This window comes from Haemorhous mexicanus, chromosome Z (assembly GCF_027477595.1).
Source record: "Haemorhous mexicanus isolate bHaeMex1 chromosome Z, bHaeMex1.pri, whole genome shotgun sequence".
Lineage (NCBI taxonomy): Eukaryota > Metazoa > Chordata > Aves > Passeriformes > Fringillidae > Haemorhous > Haemorhous mexicanus.
The window spans coordinates 42,338,322-42,363,462 of NC_082381.1; the positions used below are offsets into that span (position 1 = coordinate 42,338,322).

The 25,141-nt window shown below is 39.5% G+C and overlaps 2 protein-coding genes across 2 annotated transcripts; both read right to left on the reverse strand.

Moving 5' to 3' along the window:
- Window positions 1-1,214: 1,214 nt before the first annotated feature.
- GTF2H2 (general transcription factor IIH subunit 2) lies at window positions 1,215-12,818 on the reverse strand. The gene is made up of 15 exons (XM_059836595.1): window positions 12,521-12,818; window positions 12,351-12,428; window positions 11,370-11,406; window positions 10,660-10,746; window positions 9,815-9,865; window positions 9,382-9,436; window positions 8,515-8,620; window positions 7,465-7,555; window positions 7,213-7,300; window positions 6,539-6,646; window positions 5,344-5,407; window positions 4,390-4,493; window positions 2,401-2,503; window positions 2,070-2,109; window positions 1,215-1,647 (listed from the first exon to the last, which is right to left on the reverse strand). Exons 1-15 carry the CDS (start codon window positions 12,574-12,576, stop codon window positions 1,528-1,530), a joined length of 1,188 nt encoding a protein of 395 aa, XP_059692578.1. The 5' UTR covers window positions 12,577-12,818; the 3' UTR covers window positions 1,215-1,527.
- A 2,792-nt stretch (window positions 12,819-15,610) lies between these two features.
- Window positions 15,611-24,071, reverse strand: MARVELD2 (MARVEL domain containing 2). The gene is made up of 6 exons (XM_059836594.1): window positions 22,798-24,071; window positions 21,124-21,156; window positions 19,892-20,028; window positions 18,917-19,088; window positions 18,532-18,582; window positions 15,611-17,622 (listed from the first exon to the last, which is right to left on the reverse strand). Exons 1-6 carry the CDS (start codon window positions 23,863-23,865, stop codon window positions 17,506-17,508), a joined length of 1,578 nt encoding a protein of 525 aa, XP_059692577.1. The 5' UTR covers window positions 23,866-24,071; the 3' UTR covers window positions 15,611-17,505.
- Window positions 24,072-25,141: the final 1,070 nt, after the last annotated feature.

Here is a 25,141-nt window from a genome sequence, read left to right on the forward strand (position 1 = left end):
GCTGGGGGGTGCTGTGCCTGTTAAATAAACAGGTTCTTTCCACCTCTCTCTGAGGAATCCTTCCCTAACTGGTTGGGAGGAGGGGCTGTGTGGGTTTGCTTTCTGGAGGGGCCCCCTTTTGGAGGTTTTATCCCAAATTTGCCCTAAACCAGGACACTCAGGTATTGCCCTTTTGCAAGTTCTCTGCCTTTCAGCAACCTTACCCTGCTACAAAAAAATTGAAACTTAACCCAGACACAAGAGTAATAGAATTCAGTTAGCTTTGAGCTGCACCATTAAAACCTAAAATGTGTTTTCAGCACATTTATAACAGCTGTATTTGAGCTGCCTTACCAAATGCCAAGGTGAATACTCATAATACTTGAAATTAATACATTAAATGTCCACCAATTAATTGTTCAAAAACATTTTTGTTAAAGTCTTGCAAAAGAGTATTTTGATCTTGTCTTAGGTTGAAAATGCAAGATGTGCCTGGGGATGTGTATTCTATCACCATCTGTTAGAAAGTTGGGCAGTTATCTTCTGTTAATTGGGCAGTTTTCTTTATCTCTTCCACAACCAATCCTCCCTCCAGGAGATATCTTCTGCCAATGGGCCATTGAATGTCACTGCATGACTGATAAAATTACATCATCCCACTGTGAGATACTTTGCCCAGGGGAGGGAGCCAAGCATTCCTACCTGGATGGAATCTGAGATCTGGAACACCACAGGCAGCCTCTTCCCACTGGATTCCCAGAGGTATACCAGGCCCTACACCACCACTGGACCATCAGAGGAAAACTATCCTCCTACACCTTTCTACAGGGTCACTGCTTCAACAGAATCACACCAGGAGGACTGCAGCCACCATTCAATTGGACTGCTACCAACATCCTGACCCACAGGATGTCAGGTCATAGCCTGACTCTGTGTTTTTATATTACTGCTTTTTTTAATTTTTATTTTTCCTAATAAAGACCTGTTATTCCTACTCTCCTATCTTTGCCTGAGAGCCCATTAATTTCAAAATTATATTAAGTCAGAGGGAGGGGGTTTACATTTTCCATTTCAATAGAGGCTCCTGCCTTAGCAGACACATGTCTTTTCAAACCAAGACAGATCAACAGAAATCCACCATCCACCAAAACCAAAAGTTTGTAACAAGAGATGTGTAAAATGTATTTTCAGGGCTTCTTTCTGAACAAGTAATGAAATGAAGTTGAATCATCACATTATTGTAAAAAGCAGTTTTATCACTTTCACATTTACAAATATACAAGTTATTATAATAACAGATGGAAAAAGCCATAGTTCTTTAGACAAGAACAAAAAATAGATACAGATAATTCAAGTATTATTAAAAGTAATAAAATAAAAAAAAAAATATCAAAAGTAATAAAATAATTAACATTTGCTCCTGTTCCACAGTTCATCCCTCTGGAATCATCTTGTTCAGAGATGCGTCAGTTAAAGCAATGGCTGAATAAACTAATTAGATTCATGCAAGAATGACAAAGATACAGCAATTTTTAACAAGATATGAGATCATACAGATGCAGGAGCAGGGTGCTCATGAATACAGCCAGGACAGCAGTGCAGCGAATCATGAACAAACAGATCGCATTCCACACAAAATGCGTTCTGACAAACTTTGCATATGTACACCTGTGTGGGAAGGATAGAAAGACATGTCAAATTAGCAAAACTTAACATCATCACACTACAGTAGGGCAACAGTTACATCATCAAGATAATGAAAACAGACCACACTGCTAGCATCACAGAAACTCAATTGAATTAAATCTTCTGACAGCAAGTGTATCTGCAGGCTTGAGCTCAGGTCACTGTAAATGCTTCCACATGGCTGAGAGTGGAAGCTTTTTTTTATGCAGCTCCCTAGGAAATTCCTTTCCACACTTCTCCAGACTCTGCAGTCTAGAAAGTGTGACTGTTTAACACATAACTCTAGTTAACCATGATATTAACTTTCACAAGTATTCTTCTGATCTTCAGAATGTAATGGTAAAGGATCATCTCTAATTCTCACACTCCTCAATGCAAATTACAATGCCATTCAACATACTTACATTTTGATCTTTCAATTCTCCCTGGCAGCCTTGACAATACCTAAAAGCAAAATTTTATATTTTAAATGAAAAAAAAAAAAGTCAAGACTGTGTAAATCAATGTTTTAAAAAAGATCTCATACATAGTAACAATTTCTGGCAATTATTTCAGCTATTCAATTGAACTCACAGATCATGAAAACTACAAGTACTTCTTAATGCCAGAAGTGCCCCACACCACCCAAACACCCAGGATATCCAGCAGCAAAGAAGTGCTGTTGCCAGCTATTCTTACTTTTGTGACAAAAAAAGTTATAGCATACACTCACTATCACAAGTAAGATTTGCATACCGTTCCCCTTTGTATTCTTCCAGTGGAACTTCCTGAAAGGCATCTAAAGGAAACAAGTGATGGTAAGACCGAGCCAGGTGAGGTGCAGACACTAACGTAAGACCTGCAAACAAAGAGACACCAAAATTGTTACAAGGGAAGATTCACTGAAAAGCTTTTCTGAAACAACTAAAGTAAAAAGGAAACATAGTATTTTTAATTACTAAGTGGCTGAGAGCTTCTAAGAACTTTAAAAAGTAAAATTACTCGTTCCATTAGCCAAATCTGTAATCCAGTTTCAAATCCAAACACAAAGAACAAGCAAATTGATCAAATTTCGACTGAAAAGGTTTAAGTCAGCCTTTAGAAATACATTTACAACACACAGTGGTGAAGTTAGGAAGCTCCTTTTGTCAATGTTGTTTCTGCTGTATCACACCACCAGGTAAAATGATGCCCTGTTACACAGCTCTACTACAGCTTGCTATACTACTCCCAAAATCATGCCACAGCCCCATTTCAGCTAACACAGGTCTGCTGGTTTTAAAACAGTTAATTTTTGTCACACTAACTACCAAGCAGCTGTGTTTTGGATCTATGCTAGAAACAGGGTTGATTAGGCAATAATGTTTCCCTTACTGCTGAGCAGTGTTTACACATGATCAAAGCCCTTTCTGTTTCTTACTCCACCAGTGAGTAGGCTCAGGGGTGCACAAGGCATTGCAAGGGGATACAGTCAGGATTGCAGTCAACAGTGCACCAAGAAAACAAAGGGATATCCCATACCATGTGGCATCATGCTCAGCCTATAAAGTTTGGTGGAAAAGGTGGAAAGGGGAGAATGCTGAGGATGATGGCATTTACATTCTCAGGTAACTGTTACCCGTGACGGAGTCTTGCTTTCCTGGAGATTCTGCTGATGGGAAGTGGTGAAAGAATTACTTACTTTGCTTGTCTTGTGTGCACAGCTTTTGCTGTAACTTTAATTGCCTTTAATGCCACCTGTAAGTTATCGCACTTTTACTCTTCTGATTCTCTCCCCCATCTCACCAGTGTGGGAGTGTGTGGGGCTGAGTGGACAGCTGGGGTTAGACCATGAGAATAGGTGGGGCATGGGTTGGCACAAAGTCTCACTCACTCACTCACTCACTCACTCACTCACTCACTCACTCACCCACCCATACTGTAAATGTCCAAACTGTTGTTCTCCTGATCACTGCAGCTGTGGAGAATCCACTGCAGATACGCAGGATTTCTCCAGTTACTCTATCCCCTTGCTGATACGAAACCCATGCTGGTAGGAAAAACTTGAAATTAAACGAGGACAAAGTGACCCAAACCCATAATTATTTCATCCTCTAGCCAAATACATGCATCCTGGTAATATCTATTTTGTTTCAGTCATACACATGTGGAAGCCAGGAGAACAGCCCCCCCTCACAATATGAATATTATAAACCACACTAATCCTCCCTCCCACCATCACTATGAGCAATGGAGGGAGGCATCATTGGTTGCACAATCCATTAACACTTGCAAAACCAAAGGGCTCTTGTTTACAACTCTACAGCCTGTCATGTGTCACTGTGCAGCCTGCCCTTGGTTCAACTTGGACATCTTTCACCCACATACACATGGAGGGGAGAGTACTTCTGTCCTCCTGCTCCAAATCACTCTACTTTCATGGCCTTTCACACTGAGGACTCTGAAACATGAGTGTGTTAAGTTAAATGACGATTCTTGAGAAGTTACCATTCCCATGTGCATCACACCTCTCTTCCTCACTTTGCCTTAGGTATATTCCTTATACCAAGGAATATGATACAGCTTTACTGTTACAGGTGTAGTCCTGAGAGACACTTGTACAAAGCTGACATCCCAGGTCACAGAAATGCAGGACTATTTAAGCAGAGATGGCTTTTAATTAGTAAGTATAGCTGAATTTTTCTACCCTTTAACTCTCTTACCATGAACTCCTGATTCACCTGCTCACCTCTTCTTGCCACTTACCACAGATTTTGCATTCCACAGGAAGCTCACAGTATTTGGCTCTGCACTGAGGACAAAAATATCCACCCAGTGTAAGACCCGGGTCACTGTTATTTTCCAATTGCCTACATTAGAAAGAAACAATTCAGTACTTAAGAGACAACACCATGCTACTACGTAAGTACAAATAATGTTTTCACATCAAGTAATTTAAAAAGCTTCACTAGATCGCATGTAACAGTTTAATGTATGTCAGAAAACAATTGATATGGATAAATATCAGTGACCATATTTTCCCACAGGAACCAAAGACTAAATATTTCCATATAAAGAAGCTAATCTTTAAAAATAAAGATAGGAACTATAACTGCATGCTTCTTTCTTTTTAGACATAAAAATATTTTATTGCCTCTAAGATGCACATGGTAATTATTCTTCCAAGTAGCACATGCTGTTAGACACTGTTTCATTCTGAAATTCAGACTCCCCTATCACCCTGGAAAGCAATGATTCTTTTCATTGAGAAGTGCACTGGTACAGTCATCAAATGAGGCCTCTATTTTAAACTTCCCTTTATAGTCATCTTAAGAAATACATAAAAAACACTTTATTCAGTTAATACCCTTCCATCCTCATAATTATCTTTTACAATGATAGTAGTAATTAAATGAAGAGCTGCAAGTAATTACCTGACACCTTGTAGCACCTGTGGCCCCAATCACTATGTAACAGAACTAAGTACCATTTACTACCTTAAAAAAACTTAAACGCTTATAAACACATATTTAACAGAGGATACTGTTAATACTGGAGCTACCAATGGAAATAAAATGTCTACTGAGAAGTCACACGATATGGCTTACTCTTTTTTTCAGATTATTTTGCAATACTTTCACTGTTGAGCAGATTTTCTAAATATGACTAATTAATATTGAATTCATATCAGCTCACTGAATTCTAATTAATGCTACTTACGCCATGCTAAAGGATGGCTTTGCATCTTGATCAGACAGAGAAGCAATAGTATGCTGAGGAAAACCTGAAGAGAAAGACATCCCATAGTAACAATTTTAAACATGCAATAACTTACTTCAATGCAGAAGTTCAAAGATTATTCTAGACATTCAGGCCTATCTCTTTCCCATTGTTATTACAGGAGAACTGATACACTCTTGCTATATCAAATTCTTCCCAAAGATCTCTACCTACACCCACACCTCCCTGACTTTACTTCCCCTCAGCTGAAAAAAATGTCTTTGCCATAGACTCTGTGTTAACTGAAGTGAACTGGAACCCCATTTTAAAAGAACAGTTAAAAAGTAAAATATGTGCAATGGTAGGAAAGCAGAATGAGCAGCATACAAATGTTCACGTAAACAATAGTTTCTAATTAAGGAGGAAATTTTTTAATAGCATCCATCCAGCCTATATTCACCTTCTAGTGCAGTATATGACAGATGAGACTACAGGACTTTTTGGAGACTGATATCTTTCTTTCTTTCTTTCTATCATTTATTTTTTACAGATCATGACAGGTGAGAAGTTGGTTTTTCCAACTGCTGCTCAGGCTTTACCTACGAGAAGTAAATCTAGACATAAAAATACATACATTCTTATCTGTGGAAAGGGTGGATGAAAGTGAGAACTCAATGCTCTACTTTAGCATTACAAGTTTCTATACTGGTTTAACTCCAAGCTTAAATTTATTGAGAAACAGATCAAGAAAGAAAAGTAATTTACTTACAAAAAGAACACTCAAGAAGTTGCTAATAAATGTGTACTACCTATGGTTTTAAAATCAATTAATAGTTGTAACAGTTGCTTTCTGCACGGAAAAAAGCAGAGGGAGAAATAATAATTTTTCACCCTTCATTTCTAAGTATTAAATTTGAAACAATTAGTGTGCCATCAATATCGTTCCACTTTGTTGTTTCTGAATTCTGTTCAGTAATTTGTCTTACTTAATAAGCTTTATTTAAAAGCTGACTACTATGTGGGAATAACATAAATAAAAGGATACTTATCTAGCAAAATAAAAGTTAAAACAAAAAAAAAAATTACACAATGTCTTTATTACGCGTCTTACTATTTGTATTGCCTTAACAGAGAAGAAGCAAATAAAGAAAAAGACAAAATCTCATGCTAGGAGTTTGACAAATCCATATCCTACCCATTCGAATAAGGGAGCACTCAGAAGTTGAACTGGCAGGTGGAGGACTGACATGGTGCATCAGCAGTTCCTTATAATGACTTTCATCCAAAATCACGTGGTACGTTCCTGTCACAGACAGAGATGCCTTACTATCAGGTTATGAGCAAAAAAAAAAAGAAAGAATACAAACATATACTCCAAATGACTGAAAACAACTTAAGTAGACAACAGAATTTATCCAAACCTGCTCCTAAAAAGCAGCCCTGTTAGTACTACAGTAAATGTCAAGTTTTAAAACTAGTAATAACAGAATGTTAAATTAAGTATGAAGGCACAGAGCTTTTTCACCAACATTACACTGTAGTAATGATACTGTAAGAGTTACCATTACAGCAATGGATATTAACTTGTCACACTGATGAAGTTCCATATCACATAGCTTTATATGTGGAACAAAAGGTTTGAAAATATATGTATTTCTTCTCTCTAGACCTGCAGCTACCAGCTGACAATAATTTCACTTACTACAGTATATTTTATAGATTTGGACAACTCCTTAATTTTCGGCTAGCACAACTGAATATATTTATAATTAAAAATATCAAAATGCAGAAATAAATATATAACAAATTACTTAATTTTGATTTTAAAAATTGTGTTAGTAATATAGTTACTGAAGTTCATATACATACCACCAGTTTCTCGGGCAAGTACTGTACAAACTCGAACTTCAGCACTTAGGCCAATGACAGATACTCTGATCTTTACTGCTTTTAAACACTTAAAATAGAGAAAAGAAGCATACTCAATTCATGTGCAGAACAAGAAACAGTAAAAAGGTTCTAAGTTTTAAACAAAAATTAATTGGTGATGACACTGCTACTGCCTGTTTTTCCTTCAGCAGTTTGGATGTACAGTGCAGTAGTGGAACTTCAGTTCTGTACCTTAATTAGATCATAGATGTTGGCTGGATCACATGTTGTCAGACTGCTGAGGACTACCAAAACCTCTCTGCTCGTATGTCCTGGCATGTGCCTAAGGAAAGCACACAGTTAAATTACTTATGCACACTAAGCTATTTGTATGATAACATCTCCAAGGATCTTAATGTGCTGAAGTCAGAAGATGACATGATATGAAGTCCTCTACAAACTGTGATAAGATCCTCGTCTGAGCACCAGATTTTCACCTTCTGAAAGCCAAACGGTTCCAATACCCAAAATACAGTATTTAATTGTGTAGTTGTGACCTGATTATTGGCTGTAATGAATCCTTTGTACCTTAGCCATACTCACAGGTAAAATTCATCTTCAAACTAGCACACTGCAGTAAGTCTTCCTGGCTTCTTAAAAAGCTCTAATCAGTTTTTAAGTGTAAATCCATTACTTTTAATTACTTCTAGTTCTTAGTTGAAAACTCTCTTCCTACTAGTATTTAAATAGCTTTTCATGACACTGATTATCCGCTTTGTTCAGTCAGTGTCTTTAGCTGTAATTCTTTAATCAGTTTTCCACAAACTGGGAAACATCTCAATACCTCATATTGCAAAAAAGTGCTCTGAATCTGTCCTACCAAAAAACTGATCTTTATAAAGTATGCCAAAACTCTCACAAGATTATTGTGACACAATTCTGTTTCTTTTCCTATTCTCTTACGCTATTAATCCCTAACTACGTCCTCTCTCATACCACAGCCCTTCAGTAAAAAAGAACTGCAGTGTCTTTCATCACAATATCTACATACCATCATCAATTTGGTTTTCAAATTTCATTTCTGCAAGAAACATACCCATAAATACAAGCACCTAGTGGTAGAAAATAAACTTATGCACTAGTAGAGTATTTAACTTAATGATTTGTGTTGTAAGAGGAGATTAAGTCACCTTTTAAAGACTCAAGTCATCATGATGCAAGACGCTACTTAGAAAAAATTCTGTCTCTGCCTCACAAGTCACAATCACAAAGAAAACAAAAAACCTCATTGTATACACTAACTTTAAAGTCTGCATGGCCAAATTTAGGGAATTATATAGAGAAGGCTCTCCACTGCAGCTCATATCCACTGCTTTCTTCAGAGCAGTTACATGCTTTTTTGAGTTTCCTGTAAGTGAAAAAATGTAATCAATTTAACTGATACAACAAGTTAAACAAGAGAAATATTTAAAGTGCATATGTAATGAAGCGTACTTGTACAACAACAGGGACTGGTTTCAGAGTGGAAAGGGTCTGTATTTTTCCTTAGAAGTTGGTATTTTGATCAGAATGCAAAAAAGAGCAAAAAAGACTTTTACTCTATAGGTAGTCAGATAGAAAGCTTAGAAGCTAAAAAGAGTAAAATCAGTGTTGGGTGTCATTAAGCACTCAACATGAGTGTGACATGCCCCACAAACAGAAAGAGTTTTGTTTCCTCTGTTATCCTCAAAGCATGATTCAAAGATTGATTGATCCTCAATTTCCTCAATGAAACTTGCTGAAGCCACAGAGACCACAGAGACTGGCTTAACAGCAGGCAGGAACCAAACAAACTTTGACTTCTTAACATCTGATCAGATCTCACAAAAACTACAGATGTTGTAACATAAAAAATTAACAAACAGGGAAAAAAATTAACTATAGGGAAATTAGAACATATCTGAGTTGCATTTTGGTCGAGACTTGATCATAAACAAGCATCCAATTCTGGATCAAAGCAGATTAAAATGTAGGTTATGGTTTCAAACAACTTGCAATAATTTATCTTTTAAATTAAAACTAATTATGATAACATAACTTCATTTTCAGCAGTGTATCAGGAAGAACTTAGGACACCAAGGAAATGGATAAAAACATCTGCAATTTAAGAAAAGAATACCACTTCCCTACCTGAGAGTTCTGTCATTTTTTCTGCTCTTTTACTCTTGGTTACAATTAAGCCAATCTGAAAAAAGGGAAAAAAAGATGAAACTTTTCTTAGAAAGTTTTACAATGAGTTTATTTAGAATTTTACTGTACTTTTTATGTCTTTATGGACCACAATTTTTTAACCATACAAGTCTATAATAGTTTTACTTCAAGTGTAACAACAGCAGCACAACCTGATGCATCAGTTTATAAACACTGCTGTATTTTCATTTCTTCTGCCAAAAGCTAACAAAAAGAAATCTTCTAAATCGCAGAAACAAGAATTTCACTAGACAGATGAATAAAGGATGGGAAGGTACACATGAATTGAAAACAGTTTACTTGGTAGTGTTATGACCAAAACTACCTTTTAAAATAGTTTTCTGTTATTTGTTTCTTGCACGGTTGTACATACCTGACTAATAGGATTCTGGTCAAAGTACTCTTCAACAAAATATTCCAGTAACTATAAAGAAAAGTAAAGGCAGTTAAAAACAAATTATACTTTTATTACACATGCATTAAGTAGATGCAAAACATCTACTGAACTATAAAAGCAAAACAAAATAGTCGGGTAACACAGAAAGGGGGAATGAGCCTTCTCTTTCCATTCTTCTTTCATCCTATCCCTCCTCCTTCACCCCAAGTAACAAATTAAATGAGATTTCAGGAACTACACCCCCCTTATTTTATTCATGTCCTGTGTTGAAGTTCTAGATTCCTGCTGGTTCAAATGGAGGTTTTCAATACACCAAAAAGCACTACTCTGTACAAAACCATCAAATTCCAGGATTTCAGGCTCAAGTATTGTTGGAGAAGACCATACAGAACACAATGCACACAGTCCAAGTCTCCCACAATCTGAAACAGCAATCCAGTTCAACACTCATCTAGCATCCTTTCAAATAAAAATTCATAAAAAAACCCAACTGTAAGAAAAAAATACAAACCAATTCTAGATGTGTAATGAGAATATGTCATCCCCTTAATTTGGGCAACACTTAATTTCCATATACTTTCCAAATGTGTCTTCCCATAATATGCCCATGCAGTATTTTTACTGTAGAGAAGTACATGTGCAAGGCAAAATAATGCCACACAAATTTTACTATTCAAAAAACAGGAAAGTGACAGGCAGATGCAGGGATGAGACTTGAGGCTATGCAGATACAGAAGACTGCAATTCTTTGAAATGCAAAATGCAACCAGTTTATAGAGAAATGATGGCTCAGTATGAAAAAAAGTTGAGTGCAGGAATACCTTCAGAGTGCAAGTAAGTCTGTTCGGTTTTAAGTCCTGGTCCTCCATCGTTCTTGATCCATCAACAACCACGTAAAGGTGACGCATCTGCATTTCCACCATACGTGAAAATCACTCACAGAATACGTATTGAAATGAATTCATTATTCCATTTACTTTAAAAAGCCACTGCTTCCTCCCTCTGACAGGGAAGATTCAGTAGATCAAGAGGTGCAATTAACAGCAACTGAAAAGTAACGCATTCTTCCATTTTTTTCTTAAAATGAAAAAAACCTCCTTCTCTTGAAAAATGGACACTGTTCTCCTCTCATGACTCTCATGACAAGCTACAAAACATGCATAGTTTGAACATTCATGTCTTCATCTGAAGAGCTCAGTCTTGTAAAAGCAATGTGGTTATTTACAACCCATTTCCATCATGTCCATTTTTCACATGAAGAGAAATGGACAGTGTGAGCATGTGTGGTCTGACTTCTGCTGCCAAACACACCCCGTGTGTCAACTCTCCAACCCTGAGACAAGACATGCTTCACATACACACTGCCAACAAACAAAGAATGCTTAAAAAAAACCCCATGAATAACAGCAGAAACCACAAGGTTTGGTATGAAGTGTGCCAGGCCAGCAGAAGTGTATTTCAGATCTGACATACCACCTCTAGCCAAATAGTCTTGGACTAAGGACAGAAGAGGGTTAAAGTATTAACATACCATTCCAAGCCGAACTTGTCCATGGTGTTCGTAGAGTCTAACAAAACAAAGAAAGATTTAAATCAAATTCAAATGAGTGAATGGCTCCTAAAACAAAAGTCTGAACAAATCCAATACTAAACTTCCGGCTAAAATGTAGAAGCAACAAACTGCAGACACTTATCCATGCTGAAAAACCCCACAGCTCAATCACAGATTTCACAACTCTCAGAAAATAAGTAAGAACTATTTCTTACTACCAGGTTTAATGAAGCTTTAAAATTTTATCCAAATTTAACAAATCAAGTTCTAACATAACTTGAAATAACGCAAAGCTTAGGATTTTTTTCTAGCCATTTTTCTGAAATTTGAAACAGCAATCTGTAACCATGATACTAGAAGGTAGAGTCTGTTGTGACAGGACAAGAGGCAATGTTTTTAACTAAAAGAGGGTTGATTTAGATTGGAGATAAACATGTTTTTATCAAGAGGGCAGTGAGGCACTGGAGCAGGTTGCCCTGAGAAGCTGCGGATGCCCCATCCCTGGGAGAGCTCAAGGCCAGTTTGGATGGGGCTCTGACCAATCTGTCCAATGAAAGGTGTCCCTGCTTATGGCAGGTTGGAGTGAGATGATCTTTAAGGCCCCTTCCAACCTAAACTATCCTGCAATTCTCTGATTTGCATATAAAAAAAAATTGATGGAAGATTCCTTTAAGGTGTGCAGATTGCAGAGTGCTCTGCAGCATGTCATCAGATCAAGACCTGTAGCTTGCATACACAAGGGATACACAGCCTGTATATATTCAGGGTTAAAAGATAAAAATTAATTTTTCACCATTTTTTCTGGCATGCACCTGTCCCTCTGAAGGAGAAAGGCTATAAAAACATCCTGCAGGCATGCCTTATGCTTAATTCATCCCACAGAAACCAGTTTCGGGATGATCAAGTACTTAAAACTGACGAAATCAGTGCTATTAGCAGGCTCGTGGCCACCCCACGTACCTTTTCCTCTTTGCCTTGAAGAGAATGTCCTCGATGGTTGCCTTCAACGATCCGGATTCGTCTTCCTTAAGAATTTCCCTACGCAGAACAGACTGTTACAGCGGGAAGAGGGGAGGTTTTTCCTCCTCTTATGCCAGAAAGGAGAGAAGGGTGAGGGGAGAAGAACATACCATGTTCTTTCGTAGCCTCCTTCCCAGCGCTTGGTCCGCTCGGGTTCGTCATCCATCTCCGCGGCGGCTGAGGGGAGCTCAGGGGAGAAGAGAGGGCTCAGGGTGACGAGGGGGACTGCGTAAAGAAGAGGGGGTCTGAGAGGAGCCGAGACACTGAGCAGGGTGAGAAGGGCGAAGGGGCCTAAGTGCAGCCGAGGAAGGCTGAGTAGAGCCGCAGGACACGGTCAGGAGCCCCGACCCGCGCCCGCAACCAGGCCCGGCCGTCCCCGACACGTTGGCGCCCGCCCTCTTCCGCCTCGGTGCGCCGCCAAACCGTCCCTGCCGCCGCCAGGGCCGCGGAGCGACCGTTCCGGGAAGGTTCCGTTGCGTTTTCCACACCATCATCAAAATCCTCCTGCTGTGGTCAGGGAGAGGCCGAGCGCCTAGGGAAGACGCCTGACGGAGACATCGATGGAGAGGCCGAGCGCCTAGGGAAGACGGCTGACGGAGGCATGGCTGGTGCGGGCGCGGAGCCCCGTGAGGAGCCCCTCGCTCGTGTGTCCGGGCACAGCCGCCAGGCTCACGGCACTGCCTGGGTCTCGGTGGCACTTCTGCACTCAACCGCAGACTTTTCAGTAATAAATAGAAGAACGCAGGAGCCTGGAAAAAGCACTGGATTTTAACGCGATTGTGCTCATACGCCGGTTAATGAAGGCAGCCATCTATCGCCCCGCCAGCAAAATCAAGAAGTTTCAGGTATTTTGATGTTAAGTAATCATGTTTTCCATCTACCTAAAATATTTCTGAGTATTCATGTCACGTCACCAAGAGTTTCCATTTCATAAGCACCACAGTGAGGATTAGCTCAGAGCTAGCTGAGCTAATTGCTGATTGCTCTGCAGAGCAATTAAAACTTTACTGGATACTGTGGAAGTATGCCAAGACTGGGTTTCAGCTCTTGAATTACAGGAAAGTTACTGAACATCCGTTTCTAAGGAGTCTCACTCTGCATCCAAGTAAGACAATACATGAGGAAGAAAATATGTAAACAGTAGTAACAACCCTTGAAACAAGACTGGGGCAAAACTAGCCACTTCCATACCCTTCAGCTTATTGCATTTTTCAGGAGACGTGCATAATTATAATGGAGAGAGGAGAAATTAATTAGCTTTCAGTTAAACCAGACCTGAGAAAAAGCAATTATTTTTTTGAAGGAAAGCGATCTGAAGACAGGAAGGGAAGAATTCTTTGAAAAATCAGGATTTGCTTCTTGGAACTGAAATAGTTGTTGTTTGAACAACTCCCGTTAGAACATACACCATTTTTTTCTTTAGAAGGAAAAAGTCCGGTCTATAAAACACTGAAATGAAGTGTCTTATAAGCTAGCACTTTGAATAAAATAAGTGAGACTTCTTTCAGAAATGAGACTTCTTTCAGAACAGGAGTATTTTTTATTCTCAAGACCAAGAATTTCAGTGCTGGACTGGAACACAGGATATACAGTAATTTTGTAAAACTTTGTTGTACAAGTACTTGAAATCCCCCCATGATTTTGAAATTCATAAATAACACACTGGACACCTTCTTTCATCACTTCAAAGCAATTAGATCTTTCATTGCCATGAGCATTTGTAGTCACTATGCTGGTACAAAAGCTGGTCAAGCTATTGTGCAAGACAAAATTTTGGGTATGTCTGTCACTACTTTATGTGGCCTGAAAAAATGTACAGTTTAGTAAAAAGTATGCCACTCTTACCACATTTGTTTTGATCTAGGATACCCAACTGCTTACAAAGACAAGAAGAAACACAAACACAGTTTAGAAACTATGGTACTTGTAGAAACAGTAAGAATCTTGAGCATCCTAATTTGTAGATCTATGCAGCCAGGTAAGCATTTTCTAAGAGGAAGACTGAAGGATAAAACTTCTTGTAGTATACACTCGGGGTTTGAGGACAGGCTATAATTAAAAGCAAGCCCACTGATGTAAGACAGTATTCCTTGGTGATTTAATTTATGTGTTAATTACCTTCTGCAAAAACCCAGTCACACAGGTAAGACCACACAGCACATTGTTTACACATACATGCAAAAATGTGGGTTCAGAGCTGACCTAGAAGGACTGCACAGAGAGATTGAGGTGATAATCATCTAAAACTTCAGTTTTGTCTGGAGTATGCCTTCTATTCTTTAAGAATATCAAGAGGCCACTTTCCTTGATAGCTCTTATGGTAACTCAGATTGAGGAATTTTCCCACCACTTTCCTTCTAATATCTGCCTTGTTAAAAGTTGCTTCAGCTTCCGGCCATTCTTATTTAATTCATCTCAGTTTCTCTGAAAGATGAACACGTTAGACTAATTCTAGAGTAACAGTTTTTCTCCAGCATGTCGGTAGCTTTGTAGATAAGACCCTTTTCAGTCATCCACTTGTAGGTTAGAGCAAAACCAGGGCACAGATTGCACACACCAGAGGTGCCTTAGCAGCCCTGAGTCCTGTAACAGACACAGGACTGAGCAAGTAATTTACCATAATGGTTGCAACACGTTGCTGCAGCCTTGGGATGGCCTCTGTACCTTAGGCTGGTAAGTTGCTTTTGTCGTGCCCTGCATCAATCCTGTTTGGAACCCACAAGGCGGGCAGAAGGGAGTATTCCTCTCCCAGCTTCTCTTGCCAACATTTGCAAAATCTACTTGGCCACACCTGTGGCATCTTGCCAGGAAACATGAGAATCCCCATACAAATGTTGCCGCTTAAACTCCTTATTCCAGGCACAGGTATGCTATTATCTTTTCCCAATCCGTTTGTTGGAAACTTTAGAGGAAAGAAGCAGAATGATGGTTCTCCACAGGCTATGCAGACACTGTCTGAGGGACCAGGAGCCAGTCTCTAAAAGAGTAAAACTCAGACCACTGTCAAAAGGAGCCTGGAGCTGGGTCTACCCTACAGAGAGAAGACCTATTAAGTGTGTAGATTGTGAATCCTCCAAAGAAAACCTCAGTCGTGTTATTGTTAGCACTTTATGAGCACCAGTTGATCCTCAAACTTGTGCTAATCTTCCCTTGTAATTGATGCAATGCCCAGAACTCTCACTGAGAAAAAACAAGAAACCTGAGTGTGAGAGGTCATTTATTTAGATTGTGGAGATCTGAATAAGTACTTCTCTTACAAAGAACAATTTAACAGGTATTCAGCACAACAAGTATAAAAATTTGGCCCATCGCCTTTATAAGGAAGTGAGTTTTCTCCTTTGAAATGAATACAAACCAGAACCAGAGAGAAAGGCACAGAAAAGAGAGAGAGAGAGAACAAGGCATTTCACTGGCTGTCACCTATTCTCAGAATGATGAAAATAGTGAGGCACCTTCCAATAGATGAGACTGAAAGCTTTGAAATTAAGACGTGCCAAATTTTCAAATTCTCTCAGTGTTCCCATGGCATCTTGAGCTATTTACTTCATCCACTAAAGCTCTTGGAATTAAATGGCTGATAAAATTGGAATGTCAATTTTACAAGTATGAAGGTGGGTGCATGGCCATCAGGATTGCAGCATGAATGATAAGGGTTGAAAAACCAGCAGGGCTACAATGGTCAGAGTGAGGTATGTTAATACATTTCCAGCAGTGAAGAGCAGAGGTAGTACTACCATGACCACACTAAACTGGAAATGGCTTTCCTGATGTTGTTCCTTTAAATTAAGGCAGAAGTTAAAACTTTCTTTCAAAGAAAAAACAAATTGCTAACAAAAATTTGCAGTAACTGTAATTAGAGCACCTTTTTCAAACAAAATGTCTTTATAAGCAATAGAGTAATATGGCTACACTGGTGGTTTTTTTTTAATATTAAAAAATGTATTTCAGAACAGACAAATTACAGTTGTAGAAAACTGTACAAAAACTATCAAAGCTTCTAACAATTATAGTAAGTAAAAAAGTTAAAGTAAATAAAGATATGAAAAAGGATACAAAGAAAAAATTTACTGGCTTATGAAAATACTTGCACATACAAACCTATCGCCAGCATAATATCCCCAAGAAAATATAAAAATATATATAGAATTGATGTAAATATCCTCCAGAAAGCTATGTCTTTTAATACATTTTATCTGGCCTTAAAAAGGATACTAACAATTTATACTTTGAAGGAGAATTCACTCTGCTGTACTCACTCTCTGAATTCCAAGTTCATTAACAGCTACTGTATAGACAAGAAGTCCTGTTACTTGTTGATGAAGAGTGAAGCCCTTAAACACACATACCCCTAACAGCATGATCCAGAAGGTAGGCAGAGCACACTGACCTATAGCAACACTAATGGGACATTAATATGTCTCATCCTATACCTCTACTCCTTTAAGGCCATGTATAGATTTGTTGCATCATCTCTAAAGAGGGCAATACAAAAACCAAACCCAGGTCCCCCTCCCCCTGCTGGTTAAATAAGAAGCTATTTTTTCTTTCTTGCTAGACAAAATTCAAGATGATTTCTGGTATAATTGACAGCATTTGGAAATAAAATACAAAATTTCTTATTAAACTAGCTTATGAATTGCCCAAAATATTCAACACAATCAGGCAGTGCATCAAACCCCACACAGAAAGAACAGCTCAGCTCTTTCTGATATCATTAAGATGTCACAAAGAAATAAAATCCAAAATTTTTAACAGCATTTCTGTGCACAGTTTCCACAAGGTATGTGGGAACTGTTTTCTCTGGCAGGCTTTGCAAGTTTGCAAATGAAGTATTTTCAAATAAAGTATTCATATTTAAGAGGCCAGGATTTGCACTAATGAAAGCGGAACGTTAGCAGCATTTTCCCAACTTATCTCATAGCTTCAATTACAATTGGTTCTGCTTACAAAACCTATCAGTAATGTACAACATCCAAACATATGACAGTGATTAAGTAATCCCCATAAGTGTACTGTTCAAAGAGTAAATAAATAGGTTAAAATACACATATCGATTTTAAAACCAGAAAATAGTATCCATTAAGTGAAGGCATTACTAAGTTTCTACATTCCAGTTCATAACTTTATCATAGTCCTGAATTCGTTGTTTTATGTGAGAAAGCTTATTCTTCAGATATTCACAACGCTCCTTTTTCTCCAGAAATGCAGGATCCTGCCAAAAATACAAAAACCTATACATTAATATATTAGGCTTCCAGACTCTTCCAAGAATAGTCTATTATTATCTTCTTGACTAAAAGGACAGGATGTAAATATTCTCAAAGAAATCACACTCTTTTTCCCTGTCCCTTTCTTACTTCCTGTTTCCCCCTTCTTTCATGAAAGGCCTGAAGAAAATGTTCTGCCTTTATATGCTGTGGTTACTTAGTAAATAAAGCTGTTTTAAAGCAGAAATTTGCAAATATAAATGACATCCTACTACATAATTTAGATTTTACACATGTATTTGATGTACATGCAATACATCCTTCCCCCCAAAAAAGCAATGAAGCTTAACTAACATGGACATAAACTCTGAATTCCACGGAGAAAAAAAAATTGTAATGCATTATGTTTTTAATGGAACACAGATACATATTTGCTACCTGCATTTAAAAATTACAAAGAGAAACCTTTTGGATTACACTGAAAATTACTTTTTTAGAGTGTCTAAATTCCATGTCTCAAAAAAATACAAAACTTCTTTTCAAGTGTAAGACTATGTTTTCTGTTTTTATCCATTGGCTGTGTCAGTCAGTGAATGTAACTGAACTAATCTTCTGAATACAGAATGTTAAGAGATTAAACATACTCTCAGAACATGAAAACGCTTGACTCTTGGGTGGTGTTTTGGGGTTTTTCCCCACATGTGGCTACTGGAATCATTATTCTCAAAAATTCCTGTTGGCATGAGTGTATGGGTTGAAGTTTGCTGAAGTTTTAGAAGACAAAATACACAAAACACTACAGAGATACTGAAATACTGAGATACTGAAATCTGCCTCGCGTCAGAAGTATTGTCTGTTTACACTCTCTTTGCTAGTCATTAGATTCAATAGCAATATAAATTTAAAACACTTACGTTCTTCTTCTTCTTGTATTCTTGCAGAACTTTTGATATCCTTTCCTGTTCCTAATGAGAAACCACAGATTTTTAACTTTGAGTGTGCTCAATATATGCATGTAAATACTACAAAATACTTATCAGAATTCCTACTTGATCAATACCTTGTGGTTATAACATTTCAGATGCTAATCTTGTATTTGAGAAATAATGAAAATATATCAGCTGTGACTCAATAGAACTTAAAAGCTATTAGTATGAAACAAAGAAACTAAAAGCCCCAGAAAACCATGTATAGGTCTTAACTATTAGAAGACATTGTGCCCTAGCTGAGGACAGTCAAAAACTGCCTAATACCACCTAATACAGCTATTTTCCATGAGCCTGTTCCACAGGTACTTACATATATGCTCTCAGGATGGTGTGGAAGCTGTTTCAGCAATGCATCCAGCTCATCAAACTTTTTTAGTACAGCATTAACTTCCATAGACAGTTCTTTATACTCAGCAAACTGATCATTGAATACTGCTTTGTACCGGTCTCTCATTTCATTTGTTTGAATTACAGGGTATTTCCTGAAAAATAAATATTTTAAGAATTAGTTTTAGAGATACAACTTACTAACAACATTTAGACTCTTCACCTTGACAGAGTATTTCTGTATTTTTTGCTAATCTCATAACCTGCTGAAATTTGCTTGTCATTGAAATCAGAGAATAACAGTATAATTGAGGTTGTAGGAGATGTCTGGAGGTTATCTGATCTGACCTCCTGCACAGTCAGGAACACTTAGACCAGGACTATGTCCAGACTGATATCTCCAAACATGGAGACTCAGTTTCTTTGGGAAATCTGTGCCAACCCTCAAAGAGAAAAATACTTTCTTAATATTCAGGTGTAACCTCCCCTGTTTCTATTTGTGCCCATAGCAAATAGTATAAAGATTAATTTATTAATTGGAAAGGCCTGCCCTTTAAAAGGGAGCATGTTACAAACGCAGCATTAGAAAGTATAAGAGTAGCCAATTTTCAGGCCCTAAAAAGGCAATTTCCCATGTATTTTAGTTTTTTCCTCTAATATCTATATAGTGGTCTTCTGTTCCTTTGTCAGTTAATGTACTTGCTGGATTATGACATTATCTTTCAACATTTGAGTTTTGTGGTGGTTTATTTTTGAAATTAAGATTCCTTATTTACAGTTACTGGTCTTATGCCACTGATACCAGCCCCATCCTCTCTGCTTTTTAACGTTAACTTAATACACAATTATGAGTTCCCATAGCATGTGCATGGGAGAGAAACCATTGGAGAAATGCAGAGTGAAAAACATTATTCAAGAATCCTCCACTAAGTTGTTCCATCAAAATCAAGTCACTTACGCTAAGTAGTCTGGCATCACTATAGGTTTAGGAATGTGGCCTGCAGGTATATGACCATTAAGTAGCTCTGGTTTTCTTTCCAGTGATTTGAGCTGCCTGTAACTGACTTCTTCCCTTGGTCTGTCATCACCTTCATACTATTTTAAAAGAGAAAGAATTTGTTCTTAATGAAATCAGTTTTACATAAACCACAAAATATGCAACTTTAAGACAGAGATGCATGTATTGAGCAGCAGTAGAAGCAAATCACAGATATTTCTTAGAACTCTTATTGTAATTAGAAAATCAGTTTAATGATTTACAGTAATGCTTCTCACACAGCATTTTTTCTTAAGTTTGTCCTAACAGCAGTACAGATAAATACTTCTGGAGGTTTGGAAAGATTTGTTTGCATGTCTTAAAAAAATAGTGTAAGGAAGTTTTCTTCAGTATTCATTTAATTCGTGAATGAACTGGAATCATTCAGTTCTTTGGAGCTGCCTTTTCTCCTTGTTTCCTACTGCACAATTAACCCCTTGGTCGAGAAATAAAAAAAATGAAAATGAATTCTTAGAACATAAACAAAGGATCCTGATCCAGTACTGAATCAACAGAGAGAGCAGTGGTAGGAAATTCACAGTGTCTATCAGGAGACATTTAAGGCTGAGATTAATGCATTGTAATTTCTCTGGAAAGTCCATACAATCTTTGCAGTGTATGCAATGACACCTTGTGTGGCTGAAACACTAACACTGCTGAGGCTTTAACTGGCAAGGGGGTTTTGGGAGCAGTCCTGGAGACCCAGGAAGAAACTCAACTCACAGGGCACCTACACTGTGGTTCCACTGGCTCTCCTGCAAATTAAGCACACAGCCAGGAATAGAGAGAGACTCAAACCTATCATGCATCAGACGACCTGCTGTTTTAGTCATGTCTGCCAAACTCTGTGATAAATGCTACAGAACTTGTCACCTCATAGAAAAGGGTAAGAGCACATGGAGAAGCAGCCATCACATCTGCTATTTTACAATTTTGTAGATTTTATAACCTAGCCTAACTAGGAGTAAGTTCCTTAGAAGCTCCTCTTGAATCTTCTAAGCAGGAGACTGCTGTCCAAACTGACTTTAATAAACTAAACCTAATATCTTTGAGGTCAAATAAACAAATAAAAAAGAAAAATTTAAATAGTCACAAGGAAAATAATAATCATATAGAATTACCAGTAAACAGAAAAATAAATTACTATTTCCTACCTTCTTTTCTGGAAAAGAGGATTGTGTTTTCATCTATCAAAAAAAAAAAAAAAAGGGAAAGAACAGTTTTATTTTCAGCAAAAATAGTATGGAAAAGCAGACTCCTAAAATTTAAACATTTTCAAAATCATACTATACAGAAAATTACATTTATGTAATTTGCGTATGATGAACTTTAGCATAAGGAATATTTTCAGATCCACTATTTAAAGACTTGTTTAAGGAAAACAACCACCCAAACCCCAGAACAACAGGATTTCCCAGAGCACAGCTGTAAGGAACAGCTTGCAGGAAATACTCCATCCACTTCTCAAGCTCCTTTATTATTGTTTCACATTCCAGCCCACGTTAACTCACTAACACGCTGAGCCTAATTCATTGCCTAGAACACACAACAGTGCACTAACCAGTAGCTCAGTCTGCACCTGTTTAGCACAGCACTGTCCAGTCTCAAACCTCTATTATTAAAGTATTCCCTTTAGAAATGTTTAGTAAGTGTACTGAAAGAACTTGGAGAGTAACAGGGAAGAATGAACACCTTGTGTACAACTCTGGCAATCACCTCATTCTTGCAGGACATACTATCAGTTGTTAAAAAGCTTTTATTAAAGAATTATAATTAGTTTTCAAAAGAAAAGTCTCAATTTTATGCAAGATGTTGAACTGGAAACCAGCATTAAATAAAAATGCTGCAAATCAGACTGCAGTCACAGAGCAGAGGAAATGCAGCTTTTAAGTTTCTCCTTCTAAAATCCCTTAAAGGCAGACCCCTCCTTAATTTAGGCTTATGTACGTTTCACATGCATTAATTTTCATGCTATATTAAGTCTTACTCATTTTTAAAGGGTCTTTTGGTGATGTTTTCAAATGAAGTTTTACACAAATTACTTTTTTAAATTACTGAACTCTCTAGGTAAGAGTGTTAAATCTCTACTGTTATAGTTTATCATTAACCAGGCAAATACTGAATGCTTCTAGTATGGGCAAGGCCAATAGTCAGGCAAAATACTTGACATGAAAAAGATGTGGCTGACTGAAATTTGAGACATCAAAATATATCCAAGGCTGTTACTACAAATATTTGCTGATAATTATTGTAAAGAAAGCTGAAAAGGCATTAGGAAGTTGCTTGGAGATTTGCTTGCAAAGTAAAAATAAGTATTTCACATTCTTAGGTTTATTCACACTGGCACTTGATGTGCTGAACGTACAGATTTTGAAAAAATGCTAGGTGCCTTTAAGCCACCTAACCCTGCTGAACAGATGAACATTGTTCGTTTCTTCCTTTGTTTGGAAAATACACACTAGGAAGTAGTTCATCAGCTGACTCAAGAAGAGAGCCCAGTATTAGGAAGGGAACAGAGCCAGGTCCTTACCCAAGGTGAATTATAAACATTAAAAAGAACCAAAAAACAAAACACATCCAAGACTTTGGATCTGACACCTTAAAAACGCCTTTCATTTGGCAGTTTCTAATACTGAAAGACTGGTTAAAATTCAGCCTCAGGGCTATAGATCTGCTGTAGAGAAGACACATGATTTGACACCATCTATGCCACGGTAAGATCTTACAGCTGCTCGCCATCATGTGGTACCCGGTAGATAGAAAACGATAACTAATGACTTTAGAAAACGATAACTAATGACTTTAGAAAACGATAACTAATGACTTACCTCCTGTTCCATTAATTCCCTGTGCCTCCTGGCCCCTTCGTGCCTCCACAACTTTAGGCAAACCACCGCACTAATTAGATAGAGGATCACCGTGACAAACAAGAAGATGATTGCCGCAGTCTGACCGCCCTCCACACGGCAGAAAGCCGCATTTATCGGCGTCTTAAACAACTGGTAATAGCAGAGCCCACCTCGGTTGGTGTCGTTTACGTACACTATGGCAGCCGACATGTACAGGATGAACAAGGCCACATTGATCCCAAACTCGGTCAGAGGCCACCAGCTGGAATCGAGGAGGATAGTTCGGTAGTACATGGACATGCCCAGCACGAGCAGCACCATGGTGACGATCCACGCCATTCCCGCCACCACCAGGATGAAAGGCGTTTTGGGCCCGCTGTAGGAGTATCCCCCGTAGGCGCTGCCCGCCCCGTATCCGTAGGGCTGCGAGTACCCGAACATGTTGTACCACTCGTTGTCCTTGTGTACGTAGGCGGTGACACAGGCGAAGACGGCGGCGCCAAGCAGCAGCTGGGCCACGCCGAGGATCCTGAGCAGCCCTGCCCAGGACTTCATGTAGGCGTACCGCTGGTGGTATTCCTCCACCCGCTCGCTGTAAGTCTGCCCAGTGCCGGCGCGGCGCTCCAGCGAGCCCGAGGGCAGCATGGCCTCGGCCTCCTTCCGAGAGTTGTAGCTCCCACCCGACCCCCCGAATGGGTCCGTGTAGGAGCCAGGCACCGTCCTGGTCCCCGCCTGCAGCGGGGCGGGAGAAGCAGGCGGTGAGCACTCGACCCCGTCCGAGATGTACCTGATGTCGGAGGCCGTGCTATCCCAGCTGGAGCCGGGGTGGCGTCTCCCTTTGAAGAAGTTCTTCCACGAGTCCGGAATGAACCGCCGAACGGGCTTGAGCTCTGCCGGCCCGCTGGGGCCCGGGCTGGCCCCGCCGGGGCCGAAGGGGGGCTGCAGGGGCAGCGGGGGCGGCGGCAGCGGGGCGGTGGCGGACCCGGGGCTGGCCCCGCGGGGCAGCGGGGACCTGCCGGGGCGCCCGCCCTGCGAGCTCCGCGACATGGCCGGCGCTCAGCCCGGCCCCGAGCGCTCCCCGGCCCCGCTCGGCTCACCGACGGGAGGGAACTCCCGCGGGGTCCCAAGTGCAGCCTGCGCCGGAGAAGGACGAGCCGGGACGAGAGCGCCCACTGGCTCGGGACCAACACCTGCGGCGCCCCGGCGGCCTCACCTGCGGCGGCCCCACGGCCTTCGCCCGGGGAGGCGGGAGCTTCCGGCCGGGAGTGGCTGGACCGCCCCGGCCAGGAGCGGCGGGAGCTTTCCCGCGGTCGCGGTGCGTCGGCGGTGCGGTGCCGGCGGGGCGCGGCCGAGCCTCGCAGCATGGCAGAATGGGTCAGGTTAGAAGGGACTTCTGAGAGTCGTGTGTTCCAACCCCTGCCAGGGCTGAGTAGAGGGGCAGGATCACCTGCCTCGACCTGCTGGCAATGCTATTCCCAATAGCACAGCAGAATCCTGTTGACCCTCTTGGCCACAGGGGCACTGCTGGCTAATGGACAGCTTCTTGTTCAGCAGGTCCCCCAGGTCCTTCTCCACAGAGCTGCATTTCAGTCCCAGCCTGGGCTGGTGCTTGGGCAGCACCTGGCACAGAGCTGGCCCAGTGACACGGAAACTCAAGCCACTGAGCAGTCTCTTTGGACAAACCAACACTTCTGCCATCGTTTTTCATGTTCAGGAGTTGAAGAAGAAATCTGGTGTGCTGCACCATTGTCTTCTGCAAATGGCTTTCTACATTCATGACAAAATCTGCAGCTGAGTACGAAACAGCATTAATGCAGTAAGAGTTTTATTTACATTGTCAGTATGGGCTATCAACTTGTCTAGGGTATGCTTCAGTCTTCTCTTTTACAAGGCTTAAAATTCTAAACAGTGATCATTTTTAAGGTAAAAATTTTAATATAACCTTCAAATGCTCACACAACTTATCAGTTGTGGACTCTGGAAACAAACTGTACAAATGCAAAGTAAATAAAAATGTGTTAAAAATAAAGAATCATTCCTTGATTTATTAAAAAAGAAGGTGTTCTTAAAAAAATAAGTTCTAAGCTTACCTCCCAAAATACCTTTACAGGAGTATCTTTCTAATATCTTGCATAAAAGAAATCTGACCTGAGAAAAATAATCACTAGTACCGTATTGGGTAGATCAAAATGTACTTAGAATTAAAGACACTGGAAAAGAAATATTTCATATGTGTAGTTAAGTGGTCCTGTTTATGCTTGCATTATTTTGGATACCGAAGTTGATATATCTTTGAAGTGTTTCTCACATTTTCATAACATAT